We start from the raw sequence: 21,101 nt of genomic DNA, 5'->3' as shown, positions 1-21,101 counted from the left end.
GGGGGGGGGGGGGGGGGGGGGGAAATCAATCTGAAGGTAAATAATTGTTCCAAATAGAAATCAATACTTGTAGATTTTTTTGTGCTGCTATTTGAAGATAAAATACACTTATGGCTGCAAGCTATATCCTGCTACCCCTATTCACGGCAATTCCGTCATTCTGCTAGGCATGAAAAGCCCAGGGCAGTGCTCTGGTACCAAATTACAACAGAGCAATAATCAAATGGTGTGCCATAGTAAACAAGTCTGGACGATTACCAGGCTGACATTGGGTTGGTTCTCCACAAAAAAAGACCCTGAGCCCACGTTTTGGCACTTGCAAACCCCATCCCCCACCCCCCAAAAAAACCTCTCTCAAACTCACTCTCAGAATTCTGCATAATTTTAATGTGAATTATCTGAAAAGGAAACTGATCTGTAGCAATTAGTTACTGGAACACTTAACCACAAAGTTAGGAATATTATTAGTACAGGGATGCTGCAGCCAGACCTAGTCATCTCTAGATGAGGAAATGGCTAAAGTATGAAGCAGGTTAACTGTGTTTTAGGTAGACCTGTGGCTTTTTTGGCAGCTCTGAGTAAGTGATGTAGAGCTATCATAGTGCACCACAACTCTGTAAAGCAGAACTGAAAAATAAGACTCCAGCATTCACTTAAATTTCTGTATCACTCTAAGCTCTTTTGCTGTTAATAAAAAGGGAGCATTCCTGACCTCCAGAAAGCATCCATCAACCAGCTTCAGGACACACTGCTAACTGCTCCCCATATCTTCTACTTGCTAGTTCAAAAAGTTGATTTTGAGTCTAAATAGCCCTGGCAAAAATACATATAGAGAAGTACCTCAGTGACTTGATACATCAAATCCATAAATAAATTAACTGACCACATACTACATTATTCTATCAATTAATGTAATTTACATGTATATCAAAGTGGCCAGCATGGCCACAATAGCTATGGCTAATGACAAATCCAGCTACTAAAAGGGTAATCAAAAACATGCAAAAAGTGTGACTTTATACCAGAATTATCAGTCAGTACTTCTAATTAAAAAAAAAGTTGACTTCAGGAGATGGAACTAATACCAGAAGATAACACACCAACACTTAGCTATGATAAGCATTTGTATAGGAAAAAAAAGCAAGGCTGTCAAACATACAAATCAAAAGCCAAGCTTGCAACCCTCCTGCCAGAGGATTATATTACCATCTTCTCTTAAGGTAAGGGAGGGTGGAAGAAAGTCTCAAAACTTTTAAGGAAGTAGGATCAACACCAAAAGTGTTGCATGAATTTAAAACTATAAGGAGTCACTTTTTACTATCGTTACTTACAAGGGATACTGAAAGCAATATACTTTCTCCCCCTCCCAGTTCTGCAGTCAATCACCTTTCACCACCATTTAGCTATGTAGAAAAAAAAAAAGAAAAGAAAAAATCACTAAGCAGTAGCATGGGTCCATAGAGTTGATTTCAACTTTGGCAAATGGCAGTTGTGCCACTGTGAAGCTACTGACTTCATCTCCTTATCTAAAGCAGCCATGTTTGAATTTGGAGGACTCAAATTCCCTACAATATCTGGCAGCCACAACTTTCAGAATCCAGCTCGGAGACCCAAATGGTGAGGTCATGTGAAAACCACGATGATTTATTACGTGTCTTTGCTGGTTTTCAGGGTCTCCAGCACCTGAGGGTGCCTAACACAGGCTTGTGCCCTTGCTTTTTGCTCCAGGACGGGGCTATGCCACCATGGTGCCCCCAGAGCTGCAGGCAGGGCCCTACTCACAGGTTTTTGCACATACAGTGTGAGTTTCTACCAAGGACAGAGCCTGCACACTCCATCATTTGAAAGATTTGCAGTTCACATGAACAGTGTTTTCTTCCTAAACTTACCAACACAGCTAGAGCTTTCAGCTGCACTTCATTCTCATGCTGAAAGCTTTTGCTACTTTCTCAGAGAAGGCTGAAGCAGCCTTATCCCACAAGAAACTACATTTCTTTGGTCCACACTGTTGGATGACCAATTGTCAGGAACGTAACTTGCCAGTGATAAATGACCACTCATTTTCCTGTGTTCAATGCTTTTATTTTGTGCTATCAGTGCAAATTAAACACCAAGACTACCACCATTTGTGCAACAGCTTTCACAAAACAAATCTTATGAACATACAGCAATATACAACAGACCAAAATAGTATTCTTAAGCTTTCAGGAGTCATGAAACCTATGCAGAATGAAAACAAGCAGAAGAAACATAGCTATTACAAATGTGTCCACTAGGGGCAAAGAAGTTTTGTTTTGCAAAATCTGAGAAAGCCAACCCATTTCAAACATTTTCATCATCTAATAACCCCGTGCCCAGTTTTTACTTGGAGTTGTAATGGCAGCCTATTTCAGTACTTAAACAAGAGCCAGGTGTTGGAGTGTTCCAGTGCAACCTCTCACAGGATTACATGATGCAAGCTTCCTTTAGTGATAGCATGTTTTTTTACACATACTTTATGTAGGGAGATTCAAGCTTTGTTCCCTGCAGTATAGTTTGCATATATTCTTTTTTTATGCTTTCCTGTGTAATCGACTAAAACATCTTGTCAAGTCAGCTATCACTAGAATACATGTAAAGAGAAACGTGAAATTTGAATGTAGTTTAATCAGCTGTCCCCACCCACTAAGATAACATTTACAAAACATTAACGTACAGTTGACAGTCAAGAAACGAGAGAAACCAAGGGCAAGAAGCTCCCAGGTTTACATTCCTTGTGACATGTCATGAGGTGCAGGGTTAGGTGAGGCAATATAGCTGACTTGGTGCAGTGGTCCAGAACTTACAGCGTTAGCAATTTGTGGAGAATTTCCATATGGTGGATTTACTGGATGCCAGGTACTAATATAGCGATAGGCAGGTACTAAAGAATCAAACCCAGGAAGAGACTGCTGGCTGAAGGGATCCAACACGGATGGGTAATATACTGGCCCATAGGACAGGGGTGGTGGCTCCACATTTTGGAAGTTACCTTAAAAAAAACAGAACAAAACCACACACACTTAACATGTTTTACCGTATCTATGGACTTCTTATGCAAGTTTCCATTACTGTGAACACAGAATTATTTTGGTGTCCAAAAAGGAAACACTATTTAGATGACAATTTGACCTAACAAAGGGGTCAAAATAATTTTGAGCCCTAAGTCAGACTAGAGGAGAACTTGCTCATCTTCCCACTGAACTCTGTTCAAGAATTGCATAGCAGCATTCTGCTTTGGAGTGCCAGCTTTTCCAAGAACAACTCAGGTGGAGAGCTAATGTATTCTTTCCCTATGTGATCTCTGACCATATGACACTAATCTATGCAGAAGAACCACCCTAGCTGAACAGGCTGAAGCATTAGCAGAGCAGTAATTCTGTTTGCCTTTGAGCACGAGTTTTGTTATGATGCATGATGCACTCCTGCCATGTTCCATAGATTTTAATGAGCTAGGCATCTGACCTTTTGCCATTTTTTTCCTCATTTAATACAATCCTCCTCTTTACTGTCAAGTGTATCTACAAACTTGTTACAAAGCTGCTAGGTGAAACTAAGTTTTGCTGTAAATTTTATGCACAGTAAGAAATACAGTAGCCCTTATTGCTCTCGAGTAGCAATAAGGGCTACTTAAGAGGTAACAGCTTAGCACACTGAGGCTAAATCAAGGTTTGCAACAATTCCCATGGAGTTGAAGTAACAAGGCTCAATGCTTGCCCAAACTTTAAATTTACTTTAAATACAGGGATTCTGTTTTGATACCATGACTATTTGCTTATCAGTAAGCAAAGAGGTTCCTTCACAGTTGCAGAAAAAGTTCTTCCAAGTTAAAGTCAGCATACCTAGTACAGGCCTAAAAAGGATTACTACTTCTTTTCTGTGGCTTTAGAAAGCCCCTGACACATTGGTGGCTACAGCAGCCACTCTGCCATACTTTAAGTAGTACCACAGATGGCAGTGGAATTGATGATAACCTCTTAACAAGGTGTCCTCCCACCCTCATGCTTCTTACAGGATAGCAAAGCTGCAGGCAAGTAGCTGATATGGATCAGTTGTGCTCTAAAAACCTATCCCCTCACTTCCCATTAATTGTGTATGTGGTCTTATACTCCAATACTAACCATTTGCAGGTGTTTCCATGGGAACCTGGTGGACCTCAGTTCGTCCAGCATCAGTGTAGAGCTGAGGTACGGACTGATCTAGGACAGGAGCTGGCTCAGCATATGCTGGATAAACTTCCACAGGTGATGGTGGCAGCACTGGCTGTACATAAACCATGGAAGGCCAATAGCTCTGATGATAATACTTTGAGAAAAGGAAAAAACACAAGGTCATGTGTACAGCCACACACTCTCCATCCATCCCTCAAATCACTACTAGTTTCAGATCTAAAGTCAAGAAGTGGTGCATTTTTTTCTTTCCTAGCCCCTTATGATACTACACACACACCAAAGACACCCCAATATCAGCCTACCAGAAAAGATATTGCAATACCTGCAGCATTAGCCACCTCAGTTCCACATTGCTGTTGTGTCAGAAATGTTCAGAGAAAGAGGATTCCCACTTAACTACGGTATATTCAAAGAGATTTCTCCTATCTCTTCAGTTGAAGAAGCTGACATGACTTCTTGCACTTCCCTGAGCAGCAGCACTGACAGCGCGTAAGACTGCTGGTGCAGACAACTCTCCAGCAGAGCAAGAGTTCCCACAACACAGAAAAATGGTGCTAATCAGTCTGAACACAGCTGTACAAAGTCTTAGAAGCCTCAAGCCACATATCTCTAAATGGTCTTTGATGTCTTGTCTAAGTACACAAACTTTCTTAAGAATGGCACAGGCACCTCCCTTTACCTTCACAGAAAGAACAATATTTATCTACCATCCTCCTCAAAAACAAAAGCAAAAAACCACCACCACAACTCAAAGTAAAACAACTAAACAGACATACTAGTGTGCATCACATTTTGAGTTAGAACTTCACTCCCTGAGCTGTATTTTCACCTCCACCAAGCAAGCCAATACATATTAATAGTCATGCACTGGATGTGCATTTAGCACACTCTGAAGTCTTAAATACATCAGTACATTTGTCAAGAAAAACAGCTGTTTTTACAGGCAATTTACTCATTTTAAAAGCACTTACTTGCAATCCCAGATTAAAATAATACCGCAAAACTTTTGTATCTGAAATTAAAGGATATGACATTAAAGGGTAAAAGACTATAAACTGAGAAGCAAAAGAAATTTACACACATTAAGAGCAATTCCTTTTCAGTTATTTCCTTTTCAGATATTCTTACTTAATGAATAAGAGTATTTTAGCACTGCTTTTTCTTTAAATCTTGAAGGGTAAAGAATATATCTTGAATAGAAATATTTGTTAAAGCTAGTCCAGCTTTTTAAGTTAATCCTGTTAGGTATTTGTTCAGTAGCAGAGCATTTGTCTGACCAACTTATCAAACTTCAACAATTACACTGGCTGTAATTTTGGTTTATTCATCTTTATTACTCAAGTGATAATTTTCAGTGTAGTTACAAGTCTTCACTGTCTAGGCAACTAGGCCTTAAGCAATTCTGGCTTTCCAGCAAAGCTGGGTGTTTAGAGGAAAAAGTGTTTTATCAAGTGCGAATTTGATAATGATCCCCTAAATTAAGCCGACCACTAAAAAAGCACTCCCTCCATTGCTCACTACAGAAATGAGAAAGCATTTGGAAGCACACAGCCAGGCAGGAGCAGCCTTCTCATATACCAGTGACAGTTCACCCCAAAGTACAAATATTATACACACACTTCACAAACATATTGCAAATACCCATACTGGGCTGGCATGGGAGGCAAGGGGCCAGCTTTATAGACACTCCAGCTTCACACCACCTCTGCCTCGTGTTAAGTCTTGAGCAATGACCACAGAGATGTCAGTGGGGACAACATATGCAGCAATCCTAACACCTTCTGACCTAACTTCGTGGGTTCACCCAATTGTTCTATTAAGTCAGAAAATGGAGAGAACAGTAAGGAATACTCCTTCCCCTTCCTCACAAGAGTACTCGGTTCCCTGCTTTCTTGCAAAAGTAGGCTTTTACTTCTGTCTTTCATGTACTGAATAAATTGCCCCCAGGTAAATACTAAGACTCAATCCCAGATGTGTGCAGGAACTTTGAAACTGTCCCCAAGAACAGCAGGGGTTTGAACCTGGAAATGCATTTCCAGCTGTCCAAAATGACTGAAGCCATTTTAAATCTTTAAAGTTGACCATTGGAAGAAAGAAAGAGAGCATTTTTAATCTTATGGTGCAGTTCTGGAACTGTGCATGAGAAAAGCTGTTGATTTCTGAGATTCAACTACAGATTAGTTTTAAAGGAAGAGCAAGTCACCTATTCCACAGCAGTAAGTTTGCTCATGTGTACACACACACAGACACTGCTTTAGTACTGCTGGGAGCTGAAAGGAAAAGCAGGACAACTCAAAAGCAGTGAGCTACTATGGGCTCCAATTTAAACCACCTCCACAATTACCATACATACCACAAACCCACTTCCCCCTAAGCCAGGGCCTCAGCTTCACACTGTTTCCCAGCCCACTTATCTTACACACACACGTTCCCAGCCCTGACTGCCTATGGTACTGCCTGTCATATTTTGTTGAAATGCACGAGGATTTGTTTCTCTGTTGCCCTTGCCTATCGTCAACTCTTTCACTGTTCAGCATATTTGATGAAGGCAACAATCCATGCAGCTATTTTCGGAAGTGCACACTGATCCTTCCTTACATCTAACAGCTGTAAGCTTACTCCCAAAAGTGCTGGTTATTTGGCTGTGACATTGACCACAGTCAGTAAAATATTAAAAATAACCCAGACTCACAGAAATGCCAACTTTTTAGTATCTAGCTGAAACTGCATCTGCATTTGGAACAAGGGGGGTTTTTTTCCCCTTTTAAATCTCATTTTGGTCTTCAATTGTTTATGCAAATCTATGCAAAACAAGCATAAGAGCTGAATGAAACAGCTGCTTCATAGCAGCAGTGATAACAGTACAAAGGAAGAGCTGGGAGACTGAAGTGACAAACTGATACTGGAAATACTGATGTCTGGAATGCTGGAACAGAAGCCAGTACAGTAGGAGACCAGTTCTTCTTTATATTCCTCTCTTGATATGCCTAGAAATCAAGTCAATCTTTGGTAAAACATGGCTATCTTATGAAGCAACAGCTAAGCCAAAAAAAGTTAGTTAACCATCCTGATGTGAAAAATATAAAGACCATGTTGACTACTGATAAAAGTCTCATCTTACAATACATCAGGACAAAAATCATGATAAAATTTTCACTGTGCTGATGGGAAGCTCTAGTCAATCCTGAACACTACTGCAGTCTCTGGAACACAGTAATAACAAGCAGTCTTTTATCAACAACTCCTTCAAATACAAGGGAGCAGGCAATGGTAGGACACCAAAGGTCACCATTGAAATAAACATGTTTCACAAGCTCTAAGTCCCATTAAAAAAAGATCCAAAAGACTGATAATTGGAACAAATGCAGATATACTAAGTAATATCAAGGCACATGGCAGGTTTTCCTCTCAAGTCCAGAACTTCAGTCTGCTGACAAGACACACTCCCAATCCAAATACCAGGCCTCAAGTATCTTTAGCAAAGTGCACAGAACTCTAGGTCAAGTATACCCATGCACTTCACCCTGCAATACTCCAAAGCTTCTAGATTTCTTAACTTAAAGGCCATATATACACTACAGCAGTGTGACACCATAAATGCTACACGCCTTATTAACTACCAACCTTAAAATCCTTTAAAATGATTTCTAGAGTCTATGCTAAGGAGGACATGGCCAATCTTAAGTGGAGTGACTCAGCTGAAGAGCAACAGGCAGGATCTGAAGAGGTTATTAATCCACATCCACTCCAGATTCTTGCCAGTACACTTAACACCCAATTCTCCCAAGTGCTGAGAGCCTCAGTTAAGGGCATTCAACTAAAGCTGAAAACCTTCATCTCTGATGTGTGCACAGTATCATGTAGAGCAATACTACTGTAGCAGGGAAGTGGAAGACAGAATAAGTGCCAAGATTAACAAAACCAGGAACAAAGAGCACCTGCAAGAGGGCAGAGTTTCTGCAGAGCACATCAGCAGTACCTGTGAAAGCAGGAGGCCTTTGAGCAGTCACACCATAGCGTTTGGGAAACTGCCTTTTTCCAGATCAACTTCTGACAAGACAAGCATGTTGAATGGGAAATGCAACTGAAAGAATCCATAGCATTTCAGGCCAAAGTTGTTCTGCAACCTGCCAGATGTAGCTACCTGAACTGTAGAGAGCAAGAGTACCTGGCTTTCCTATCTGAAATGAGCCCTCTAGGGTACATTGAGGAAAGTGCCACACGACAACGGAGGCTACTTTAGATGGCAATACACTGAATCAAGCATGAAAACAATTTGCATGACTAAAGTATTTTATGCTCCATCTTCAATTAATAGATTTTGGAATAAAAGCCAGAAACTTTACATTCTGATGCAAGAAAAGCTACAACTACCATATACATGAAATAGTTACAAGGAGTTTTTTGGATGGGGAGATCAAGTCAGACAATTATAGTCATACTACACTTTTCAAAATGGTACAAGGGTACAAGAAGGAACACTTGGATTTCACAGACCCTACATATATGCAGCCAGTTCTTTTCCTCACTTGCCCCTGAATGATAAGCTACTCTCTCCACCAACAGAGAACATGGGAGATTCAGGAACTTGTACTAAAGGTAGCAAGTCTGACAAAATCATGTCACCTGCTGTATCTACAGATGCCTATTAGCATCAGCAGGCTATGATTCACAGATTGCAAAGTATCCTGTGTATGGGGGGATATTTAAAAAGCTTATGTACCTCAACCAACATGCAGAGATATTCCCACCACTTGAACAACAAAAACATGAACAGTCAGCCAGTTGCACACTGCTGCTCTTCAGAGTAGCCTACAACTTACCTCTAGCTTGGCCTCACCACTGCTAAAAATAGCTTCTTCTCATGCCCCCCACCAGACAAGGCAGATGATGCACAAGGTACATGATGCACTGACAACACAGGTAACTGTAACTGACCTCTAACTCATACCCAGAGAACTTCTGCTCCAGTCTGAGCACTACACATTAGGACAAGCTGAATCTTGCTTTCAAGAGAACAAGCAGGCTGAATAACCAAGTATTCTTTTACAGCCTAAGTTTTTAACCCTTAGTGTACTTTGAGCCAACTTACTGTCAAAGACTGAGCAAGAGGACATGCACAGGGTAGAGCATTTTCTACAGCTGTCCAAAACTACACACAACCAATAATCCTTAGCTGATAAGACAAGACACTGCATCACAGAGTAGCTTTATCTGCCTCGAGATGTGTGCAGTGATGCAACAGTGGCATGCTTGGACCTCACAGCATTCCCCACCTGGAGAAAAAAAAGTTACATAGCATAACAGCAAGCAGTACTGTAATTCCTGTAGCGAGAGGCACTTAGCTTGCAATAAGGACAGCAGACAGCTTGATCTTTGCGTTATTAAACAGAGTTCTGAATTACAGGCTCTATTTAATGCCTTGTCACCATGAACATGACAGAATTAGGGGATAAATTAGTAAAAAAAAAAAAAAATCAAATATGTATATGCCTGTTGCACTGCTTACCAAACTTGGCTGTCTGATGCAGCCTTGCATGGTATGCCGCTATTCTTAAATTGTAAGAGCAAGTTGACTAAAGTTTACCAAATTCAAAATAAAGTCCAAATTCAGCTGATAAAGCTGAAAGCCCTTTCTGAGCTGCTCTGCTAGCAGGTACTATGTTGTCTTTGCACACTCGTTGCTTAATAGCTGAAAGGGACCTTAAACACTGTCATAATTGATGACAGTAGACAAAAAGGCCATGCACCTAAAGAACAAAATGACCCTATACTTTATCCCCAGGTAAGGATAACTCAAAATGATATCTTGGAGTCCTACTGGAAAACACAATAACCCACTGAACTGTACAACAGCACAGCTTTATAAATACACAGATTTGTTTTTAGTAAGTTATCAGAAAAATTCTTTTCCACCAAGAAGCAACACAAAACAGGCCAAGCACCCTCTCCTTTGGTATTAATTTCTTTAGGATGCTGTCTAAAGCTGCAGTAATCACACTTTTGAGTCAGATATGAACTTGCTATTTAAAACTGGGAATTAAAACATTTTTAGCATAAGCATCTATAGTATTATTTTTCACTTGCTGCAAGCTGCAAAGAGCCACTTCTTCTCACTATAGGTATTCTGTTAGGTTTTGATGAAGCACACAAGTCAGAAGTGTGCCAAAGAACAGCAGTAGGTAAAAGCACAAATACCGTCGTTACCTCGAGGCAGATCACTGCCACTGGGATCAGAAGAATAAGGTGGAAGAGCAGCACCAGCTTCTCCCACCTCACTGACTGGAGGAAGAGGAGCTGAATAAATTGGGAATGGCATCGAAGACGCTGCTACAATTAGAAGGAAACAGAAGTCAAGTCAAATTTGCAACAGCATGTAACATGAGCAAGATGCTGTTAGAAAAATTAAGCATGTACTGCTTTGCCATCTCAGTGCCCCTAAATACAAGCTCCAAAGTTCTTTAGAAATCACTTTAAAGGAAGTCCAAAAGAAATTTTGACACCAGACAGGAATGTGCCAATCGTACAAGCCTTAACTGTATGTCTATCTGCAAGCTTCATATTCCAGATAAAAATGTCTTTTTCAATCATTTCTCCATACTAGAAGGCAGGCCAGACTCTCCTTACAGAACTGTCTGTCCTAGAACAAGAGGGAACGGACTAATCACTTATCAGAAGTGTGACAATAAGCCCACAGAAGTAGGGGAAGGTTCTAGACACGTCAGAACAGAAATATTTTGGACAGACTACCGTTAAATATTCATTAGGTGGCCCACATCTGTAACACACCAGCAGGTTATATGTGATGGTATCAGTGAGTAGACAGTTTAGAGAACTGTGCTGAGTGCAAAAAAATGGAGAAGGGAGACAGAATTGAGCAGAACCAAAAGGTGAAGGTTTTGCTGGATACTAAATGAAGAATTACAAAAGATAGGAAAAGTCCTCTCTATAATAAGGGAAAAAAATTTTCCTTAACAGGCTTTTCACAAGAACAAAGTAGAACCAGCATTTCAGGTGGTAAGCACACCACGTGACAAATCATAAATTTTATCCCCTTGCATAGAAATAACTAAGCACAGGAGCTAACCAAGTGCCTCAACAAATGAATCGGACATTTGTGTGGATCCTGAACCACCACAGCCAGTGACTCTTTTGGAAGAGATAGTAATGCCTCAGGACCAACAGCTCAACTCAAGAGGAAAATTAATGGTAGGAAAACAAGGGGAGAAGGGAGCCGTCATGAACTTCTGCCTTCTGAAAAAGAACTTTCTAGTGAAACACCTCTGATGGGTAAAGGTGGCTTTGCATTCTCCTTGCCACCTTTACCAATTCCCATGCAAATTCAGGGGCAATCGTTCCCTTCAAAACATGAAAGAAAGAAGCCATCAGTGAAGTTACAACTACTATTACATCATTTTAAGCCAAAACAAGTAATACTTCCACCCCCCAAGGTCTTTCAGCATTTGTCTTGGAAAGTTATGGATAAAAAAACGAATGGGAGGGGAAGATGTAACTGAACTCAGACATCCAAGTCCATAGCCACAGTATGTACACTTTACCTGGCCTCCCTATAGAAAGGGGAGATACTATGACTGGCTGAACTGCTGTTTGTGGGGGAACTGCTGTTGTGACACTGGCTGGAGTGGAAGCAGCAGAATTTGAGAAGCCTGTAGCTGGAGCAGCATAAACACCTGTTGAAGTTGAGATTGCTGCAGAATTCACCAGCACCTGGAAACGAGTCAGAGTATTCAGCAGACTGCCTCTACAACTGGCTTTGACAAAGACTACGGACACATCACATAGTTCAACAATTCTCACTTCACATAAATGAATTTTGGAAGTCCTAGCTGTAAAGGTAGCTAACCATCCCAGTTCTCTAAAAATTGGCTTGAAAATACCAGGTTAGTTACAGACACCTGCAAGGCACCTTCTCACTCCTGTTTTGCTTGTATTTATAGAGAATTGTATTCTGTGCTACAAGACGCGCTAAGGGGCAGGTAGAGGGAGCCCACAAACCAACACTAACCCAGCAGAGTGGTCACCTCTCCACACAATAAAGTACTAGATACTACCTTTGGGGGATAGTCATAGGAAGCCACTCCATCTTGAGGTGACACAGAGACTGGGCCTTCTTCCTGAAGGGATGCCAAAGCAAAGCATGCTCCATATAAGAGGCAAAGTAGTCACACAGCACCCACACCACACCCCTAGATTTTTTAATGGATTATATACACACACATAGAGAGGATCTCTTGTAACTTGCATATTCTGTCATGCACAGAACCGCATTTCACACCCACTGTAGACCAGTAGGTGACTAAAGATGTAGCTTCAGAATTTAAGAAAAATTCCAAAGTCAGTTCTATCAGAGGTGAGATCTCTCCAGTCCCAGAGGGAGGAATAACACTAACTGGAATAGGACTTGAAGGGTATCATGATAAAAGCAAGTCATTTCTGGAGCAGAATAAGAAGTGAACAGCACTCAAATACACACTCTTTACAGAATGAAAGGCAGGAAATCATTGATGTTTCTAGTACAATTCAGACTGTATTTGCAGACTCAGACAAATCCTCACAACTTAGGGAGGAAATGGGGTGTGAATATATAAATGAAATAATCATTCCTTTCTTCCTAAAGAAGTCTCTGGCCTACTACGTCAAGCCTGCATCCAAGGACACTTTCTATGAAGAATGCCACACACACTTCAAGGATTCACGATCGGAACAGACAGTGACTAGAGCTTACCAAGCTTGCTGTAGGTTCTGCTGAACTATACACTGTTGCAGTTTCACAGTCTGGATCTGGAGGGCATAGGCAAAGTTAACTGAAAAAAGCCATTATTAAATCTAATCCTTCAGAAACTTACAAAAAGGTCATAATGAGTGCATTACACTCACAGGTTCTTCTATCAGTAAAGACTCATAGGTAAGTTCTACTTACCTGGAGGCGCATAGATATATTCTTCATTAAATTTCTCTACAAGGGAGAGCACAGAAAGCTTTGATTCAGGAAAAAAAAAAACAAGCAAACAAAACCAAAAAAACCCCCCTTAAAGCTGAAATTACCCATTACATTTCAATGCATCCATTAATGAGTTCCTTTCAATAGCATCTTGCTTTGTACAGAAAAGGTAGAGAAACACTCAAGACATGCTCATATTGTTATCCCACCAAGTATCAAGGTTGCCACTACCAAATTTCCACTATGCATTTTTAAGCAGCAACTTGCTTGCCACAGACCTACATAATCACAAGGGTGATGGTGTAGCAAGCTTAAACAGAAGCGACACATTTCTATCAGACAACAAAGAAAAATAAGGTGCTCACATGCATGTTCAAAGCTCACAATAAACATGTATTTAGGAAATAAGAGGAACCTACTTTGGGAATCAAAAGCACACTGGAGATCTTCTGAAACTGTCTTTTCTCTTTGCCCACTAATCCTTAAAGAACTCACCATGTTCACTTGTTTCTTCCTCCTCCTCTGAGGAATGCAGTGTGGGCTTGTTAGGTGGAACAGAGTTCGGGCCTCTTCTTGCTACCCAAAATCCTGCTGGACCATGGACAATGGGAGCAGGGCCACCCTGGCTCTAAAAAGCAAAGTCAGAAGCATGCACTTAAACCCAGTTTGAAGTCTTTCCATGCTCTACACACACAGTAGAAACAGGCTGGCAGACTAATCTTGCTGCAGCCAAAACTTACTAGAATTACCATTTACACGTCTGTTCCCATGCACCTCGATTGCAGCAAAATGGTGGCAGCCACATTTCTTTCCTTTACCTTTTGCTCTGCCTAGCATACTTAAGGCAATTTATTTTTGAAGACCTACCACTGTCCTATGCCATACAGTTAAGCTGCTCCCTTCCAGAATTTAGACAGCTTTATCGCAAGCTCAGACAAAGCTGAAAAGGAGGGAGCAGAGCCCAGACAACAGCCAAAACTGCTACCCCCATCACAGACTCCTGCATTTCTCATCCTGGAGCATTCCCACCTTACTGACTGCAGATCAGTTCACCCAAATACTCTACACTTGTCATGGAAAAAATGTTCTCTTTAGTCACAATCAGTGAAACCCAAAGGTGGCTACTGGCATAGACACCACTGCCTGTACTAACTCAACCCACACATGCAAACCTCTTTCAGAGAGCAGCACCCATCAAGGTTACCCACAGGACTCCTCTACCACTTCACATGCCCTTTGCACTGCAGTCAGTCCTTAGCTGCACCACAATTTAAAATATAGAGTTCTCTGAAGCAGGAATATAGGATTGAGATGCTCAAGTAAAAGAAGTTGATTCACTCTTTTGTGATGGCTAAGGTGACACTCAAAATTCTCCTCAGAAGACATGGTGACTATGAGATCGATAAAGTGCTCAGAGAGGCTTCTAAGATTTCCAAGGTTGAAGCAGAGGTGGTAAGTCAGAAGATTCTCCCACCAGGCCTCTAGTAGGTTGGCAGAGTTTCCTGCGAGATGCATCTTTCCCCAGGAAATGTTATATTCCTTTACTAAACAAGACAAGGAAGAGACAGAGAAAAGGCTTTGGCATTGACAGTAACAAAGGCACTGAACGAACATGAAAAACTATTCATCAGGAGCTGCAGGTATATAGTCTAGCAATGGGGAGGAAAAGCTGGTAAGCTATATTGATTTCATGTCAAAAAAAAAAAAAAAAAAAAAAAAAAAAGTGGGATAAGATGTCCTTATTCCTTGATGTTCTTGGAGGAAAATCAGAGCAAAGACTACACATCTAGCACATGAGGCCAAACTAAAAAATGGCTGCTGCTGCAAAGGCCCCAAGCAGATTCCCCCCCCCTCATTTAAATACAAGTCTAACATTTGTTAAGTTCACTGCTTCAGCACATGAAAAAACAATGCAAACCTACCAGGGTTTAAAAAAAAAAAAAAAAAAAAGTAAATCTGCTTTCCTATTCAGATATCTAAATATCAATTGACACTAGCACATCCAGCTTTGTACTAGGCTTAAACTACAAATAAAAGGATTCATTTTAAAGTTTAGGAATACTCTGTGCCACTTTATCTACAATCTGACAGAAAGACTGTTTTAAGAGAAGTCTAGATTTGGAATTCTCTCTTGTTTCTGTAGCAGAAGAAACTATTTCAGGAACAACATGTTAGCCCAAAACATCACAACTATAAATTCATAGGAACAATCCAGGCTATCACTATACAGTTTCTGAATCCACTTACGCAAATGATACATTACAGTGTGACAAACAAGTGAAAAGCTATCTCCCACAATATTTAGAGCCAGACAGACATCCACAGTAGGAAGGGATTTTTTTGTTTTGTTTTCAAACTGCAATAGAAAGAAGAAACATGACCCTACTTTTATAAAAATATGCTAACAAGAAAACAAGTGCTGCTGGTGAGGGGAAGGAAAAAGAAGGGAAACATGCAGAAAAATGGAAGTTTTAAACAGGTTTTACAGGATCTAGACATTTCAGCCTTCCCATCTCAAATACACATTCACTGCTAAAACTTTTTACATGGGAAAAAAAAAAGCTGCTGTATATTTAGGTCAGGTGCTGTGCATTTGTACAGCTTCACCCCCTCCTCTTTGAGAGGTTTCATCACATCCTTTGTTCATAACTTACGGGTAAAGTAGGAAAAGCAGCATCATCCTCTCCTTCAATTTCATAGAAAGTTATAGTTTCTTCTGGCCCTTGAGGCTCCTCTCCATTCCCTGGTACAAACCCATACTGACATTCCTTGTTCACACACTGCATCTGACGGCGGCTACGGCTGTAGGAGCTTTAAAAACAAGAACGGAGGTTAAGAATCACAACTATCTGGAGTTTCACCTTGGTTTCGTTGCTCAATTTTAACTGTTTTTTTTGAAGAGGCACAATAAACCCATTGTTTCATACTGTGCCACTAACAGCCAACTCAGCCCTCTACATACCTCCACCATCCTCCCCAACTCTTTTTAGAGCAATGTTTTGTAAAGAGGTTCATATTCACTTACCAGGACCTGAAGGAGAAATTGTCATAGTTCTGATAGCATCTCTTTCCTGGACTGGGGTAGAATGCTATTTGAGGGCCAAGCATGTTGTGCCTGTTTATAAATCGGGCAGATCCCCTAAGTTTAAAGGGTAAAAGGTGCAATTACCAGGAAGTGCCTCTCAGATGGAACTCATTTGTAGTTTTACCTATTGAATAGCACAAACTCTCTATTCATTCTTGCTACAGACTAGTTAGGAGAAAACAAGTGGTGATCTCAGAGAGGTTTTCAAGGCTTCATACCTTGGCATCCCAAATCCGCGGTTATGCCTTTGAGGAGGATTCTGATAGGATTCGTAAGGTGCCACGTTTTCACCACCCTGTGACCAGTGAACTGGAGGGGAGCGCCCCGAAGGAACACCGTGCTGTAGCCGGGGTGGAAGAATTGGCTGACCCCTGCTATAAGCCACAGTCATAAAGACTTCCTTTCCACGAAATTTCTTAAGCATTCGCTTCCGTGTTTTCATATCCATTTCTGCAGTTTCAGTTGAGGACAGAAAAAGACAGATTTACACCTTAAGCAGCTGACTCCAGAGCTATGTTCTCTATCATTTGAGAGGAGTCAATATTTGGACACATGGGAAAGAGAAAATGGCCTATCCCAGAAAAAGTGCATTTTAAGTATGCAAACTTTGTAAGGCTCAACTGGGCATTCTAAATTATGAGCAAAGTACAGGCATCTCACATGTGAATATCTTCCCAACTTCAGCTGATCAAAGCAGTACTCTGTCAAAATCCCATTATGAAGGCTGAATTTATTTATTTAAAAAAAAAAATCTCCAGGTTAAACAAATACAATCCATATTTAATGGGCTGGGGAAGTCTTCATCCATCCATGCATCTCTGCAAAGGCCAAATGTGACAAGCTTTTTGGTTCACAGACTCAGTCTTTATACATGGTTCTCAAATGCCAAATTTTTTTTTTTTGTAATTTTGAGCAATAGCAATTTTGCTATGTGCTTTCAATGCATTTGCTCTTTTGCAAAGGCAAATTCATCCCAATGTCTGAAGAATCACTTTACATCATGCCCCTGCAGAGACCAAGTTTTATATCACAGGCTGAATTAAGTTACATCCAATATCCAAAAACTGTTAGAAGTGTTGTGTCTCCCTCACTCCCACCAGCCCTGAGGAAAGGAACACTTGTGGAAATGTACAAACCAATTCCTGAGAAGTATCCACTTGTTATTTTCTGATAGGTTCCTCCTTTTCGGTTGGGAACCATATTCCAAGCAAAGACAGGTGCCACTTGTGTCACTGGTTTTAAGTTTGCCAAAGGAACAGTATGCCTACACGAAGAACACTCATGTTAGCAGTGCCACAAGGATACACTATGCATAACTGCACAACAACATAAAATAAAGCAACGCTAAAACAGGAGATAACAGAAAAACCCACAAACTTCAAGAGTATAGGGAGACTGTGGAAATAAAAGTCATCTGTTTCTTGACACCAAGCACACATTAGTAGCTACTCATTTATTAAAAAAGGCATGCTAGGATTTAGCCCCAACACTACTGACTTCCTGGGTCAAGTCTTTTTTCCTTGTGTTTGTGTGCCTTCAAATGTACACCTGAAAGCATATGACCCCACAGAATTTTTGCAATATGCCAAGCTGAATTCTAGGTTTGGAGAAGGGTGAATGCTTTGAACAGCAAGGTGGAGAAAATGAGATTTGCCAGAAGAGCCAGTTATCTATTTAGTTGGTTGGGTACAACATAAGAACTTGAGAAACCAACAGCAGAGGGAAATTTACTATCCATGAATTAAGCCCAAACCGCAAATATCACTTTCACATTCCAATGAAAGAGTAGCAGATTTCACAGAAACTACTACAATAATTATTTTGGTCATTACAAATCCAAGAGAAAGTTTCCTGCAACATTCTATTTGAAGAGTGATAGCCAACAAAGCAGCAAAGGCTCACTTTATATTTAAAAGCCTGGGTTCTCTTTTCAAAGTATCTTAACAATTCTATTTTAAGCATCTGTGAATATACAAACTCAACCAGGAAGAGTTCAAACATGAAGTTGTCACCAGACTGCTTACTTTTCTGCCAGCTCCTCAACGAATACAGTCAAAGTGTTGCCATCCTGTCTGACCTCCTGGATATGAGCATTGTAATACTTACCTCCAGGCTCCAGACGTACCTGGAGAGAGAAAAAGAGAAGTTCTGAAAAAGCCAAACTGCATCAGGGGATTCAGAATTACTGTCTACAAACCACTAATAGCAAAGGCTGTTGCTAGCTGATCCTATGTTATTGAGTTGGCCTGGGAGTCTCAAATACTTCTTCAAAATAGCAGGCAAAAATAAAGATCACTGTACTAACTTTAGGGAGGAAGGAGGAAAAAGTCTTTTGAGTGATTGAGAGGTAAGAAGATACCTGCTTTCTAACTTATTTTTATACACTGTGCCAAGCAGATAAGTACCAAGGAAGACTGTTATTTAAGAACTTGAGCAGAACGGGAGATAAAACAGGAAATTGAGGAAATTGGAAGGGAAAGCTGTGCTCTGCTAGAAACAAGTCACTGAGTAGATCACGAGCACTACCTCAACCAGCAATAAAAAATAAGCCCTCACTACATACAACACTGGAATACAAGGAAAGCTGACCTTCCTTTCAGTATCTCCTGGCCAGATCATGCTAATCCTCCCTTTTTAGCTCTTCCCTTCCTGTTTTATAAAAATATCTGTTACATTACTGTTGAGAAGTGGAAGACTGTCCAGACTTGCTGCTGACCCAAGCTGAAAATCTAATAGACAACTACCTCTAACACACACCCTTTGCATTTTGAGTTCTTGATCTGGAACTTCCACACTCACAGAATGTGTATCACTGGTTTCCAATGTTCCAAGCAGCTTTTCCTTCACACTATCCAATGTTTAAAGGTAGATTTTAAAAAGAAATTAAATTAAAAGTCAGATTAACAGCTGCAAGGAAGAGAATGAGAAAAGCCTTGGAAAATTCTATGAAGTCAAATGATTTTATGGCTTATCATACTTCATTTAAAGCAGTTTTAATAGTTTATCATAACTGAGTCTCCTTTGAGTACTAACCTGACACTTGTCTCCTAAATAGTACTGTCTCCCAGCAAACACCATGTAGTCAGTTTTTTGAAGCTCTAAAAATAAATGAATAAATAAAAAGGAAAAAGCCTTTAAACTACTGTTCTTTCTTAATGTATCCTACAAGTACTTCATGACAGCATCCAACTACATATTACAGGCCAATTAATTACTTCCTATGCGTATCTGAACATTCCCCATAGTAATGGTAAAGTAACTGTAGATAACAAACCATAACCAGGCTAAGTCACAGGAGATCAATAATATCCAGATAATGCAGTAAGTAGCACTACTACTTCAATACTGCAACGTCTTTTGTGATGGTACTAAATTAATCCTGCATTTAATACCAATCCAAATATTAAGGATGTTGGACGTGCCTTGTCTTACCAGAGTACTGGTGGCACTGGCAAAAATAAGATGTTATTCAAGAAAAAAGAACATTACCTAAAATCTCCTTGCTGCTATATTTCATAGGATTTTTTTCCATTCCTTGCCTGGATTCTCTGCCTGTCAGTAGTCTACATGGATAATTAGTTACTATACTCTGTTCCAAGAATTTTAATGACCCTCATTACTGCCTATGCAGTTGTAAAATGCTGGAGTTCTTCAGTATGCAAAATACTTCAGGTCAGACATCAAACACCACTTTAAAACTTATCTTTCTAGGTAACTTCTTGCTTTACAGATCAGCCATAGTGTGTGCCAAAAAGCAACCTATACCAAGCCACAAAGACCGTGAAATCTCTCCAGAATGTTCAAGCCCAGGAGAGCTGGGAAGCAAGAAAAAACTCATCTCATTTGACAGATCTCAATGCTAAATTTGAGATCTTCATTATTATACAACCCTGAAGCCAAAATCGTGCTTTAAAAAGCAGAAGTCCTTGCACACATGCTGCAAGAACACTCAAATTTGAATGATTTCCAATACAGCAGAATGGTAACAGAGTTGTGTACTCTACTTTGAGTCCCCATATTTCCTATGCTATAATCAATAAGTAGCAGAGGTCAGATTTTTAACAACCTTAACACCATTATACAATCTCAGCAGCAGTATATTTCATACTTTGAAATGAATCCAAGAAAGCAGCTACCAGCAAGATGTACTACCTACAAGCATCTGCTGGGTTAACCAGTATCCTTCACATTTCAGCTGTGAAGAAACAGGTGACACAGGCCTCAGATTCATCAGTTTAACACTAAGTCTAGTGCAGAAAGAGTTTTTATTTTTCCCATTTTAAAGATACCTTTTCTGCTGTCCAGCCAAACATCAAACTCCACATTCCGATAGATTTCAGGGTCCAGTGCCTTTAACACTTTATAAGGAACAGGCATCTTTGATGGATTTTCTAGAGGCTAAAAACAAGAGTTGAAATGGAGCATTAACAAGTGTATTTAATGTTTTTAGCATAGTCTCTATCCTGCTAGCATCTGTGGACCACTCTAAGATATACACACATGCTTTTCCAAAATTTTCACTTCCGCTGTATTTGCCTAAGAACTAAAGCTCAGGAATATGAACACACATTCAGACACTCAGAAGCTAAGCAAACAGACTTCAGAAAGGTTAGAAACAGGCTCAAGAGTAACATTTGGCATGTTCTTTACTCAAAGAGAATTGAGCAAAGCTAACCAGACCAATGAAGTCATGTCTTCAAAAGTTGGTGGGAGTTTCAGTTGTTGTATCTGAAAATGGGTTTCTACAGAGCTTCTAAAACTGTTCCAAAGTGATTTATATTCTCTTCAAAATAAAAACAAATGGATTTAAACCATTTCTGGGAAAAACAAAAAGCAGACCAGGAAACATCTGCTAAACTCCATC

The 21,101-nt window shown here is 40.2% G+C and overlaps 1 protein-coding gene across 1 annotated transcript in view; it reads right to left on the bottom strand.

Moving 5' to 3' along the window:
* Nucleotides 1-2,071: 2,071 nt before the first annotated feature.
* ALG13 (ALG13, UDP-N-acetylglucosaminyltransferase subunit) overlaps nt 2,072-21,101 on the bottom strand; it is a 29,964-nt gene continuing 10,934 nt past the window's right edge. The window contains exons 12-27 of the mRNA XM_026848772.1: nt 20,527-20,635; nt 19,271-19,335; nt 18,262-18,362; nt 17,374-17,501; nt 16,456-16,687; nt 16,178-16,291; nt 15,807-15,963; nt 13,648-13,780; nt 13,132-13,167; nt 12,937-12,992; nt 12,263-12,325; nt 11,750-11,918; nt 10,398-10,520; nt 5,162-5,202; nt 4,140-4,323; nt 2,072-3,010 (exon numbers count right to left, since the gene is read on the bottom strand). Of these exons, the coding sequence (XP_026704573.1) occupies nt 2,745-3,010; nt 4,140-4,323; nt 5,162-5,202; nt 10,398-10,520; nt 11,750-11,918; nt 12,263-12,325; nt 12,937-12,992; nt 13,132-13,167; nt 13,648-13,780; nt 15,807-15,963; nt 16,178-16,291; nt 16,456-16,687; nt 17,374-17,501; nt 18,262-18,362; nt 19,271-19,335; nt 20,527-20,635 (1,977 nt within the window). The 3' untranslated portion in view covers nt 2,072-2,744. The remainder of the gene's footprint in view (nt 3,011-4,139; nt 4,324-5,161; nt 5,203-10,397; nt 10,521-11,749; nt 11,919-12,262; nt 12,326-12,936; nt 12,993-13,131; nt 13,168-13,647; nt 13,781-15,806; nt 15,964-16,177; nt 16,292-16,455; nt 16,688-17,373; nt 17,502-18,261; nt 18,363-19,270; nt 19,336-20,526; nt 20,636-21,101) is intronic.

This window comes from Athene cunicularia, assembly GCF_003259725.1.
Source record: "Athene cunicularia isolate RWA chromosome 4 unlocalized genomic scaffold, athCun1 chr4_part3, whole genome shotgun sequence".
NCBI classification, from domain to species: Eukaryota; Metazoa; Chordata; class Aves; order Strigiformes; family Strigidae; genus Athene; species Athene cunicularia.
Note: the sequence above shows the minus strand (reverse complement) of the source record. Positions and strands in the feature narration are given on the sequence as shown.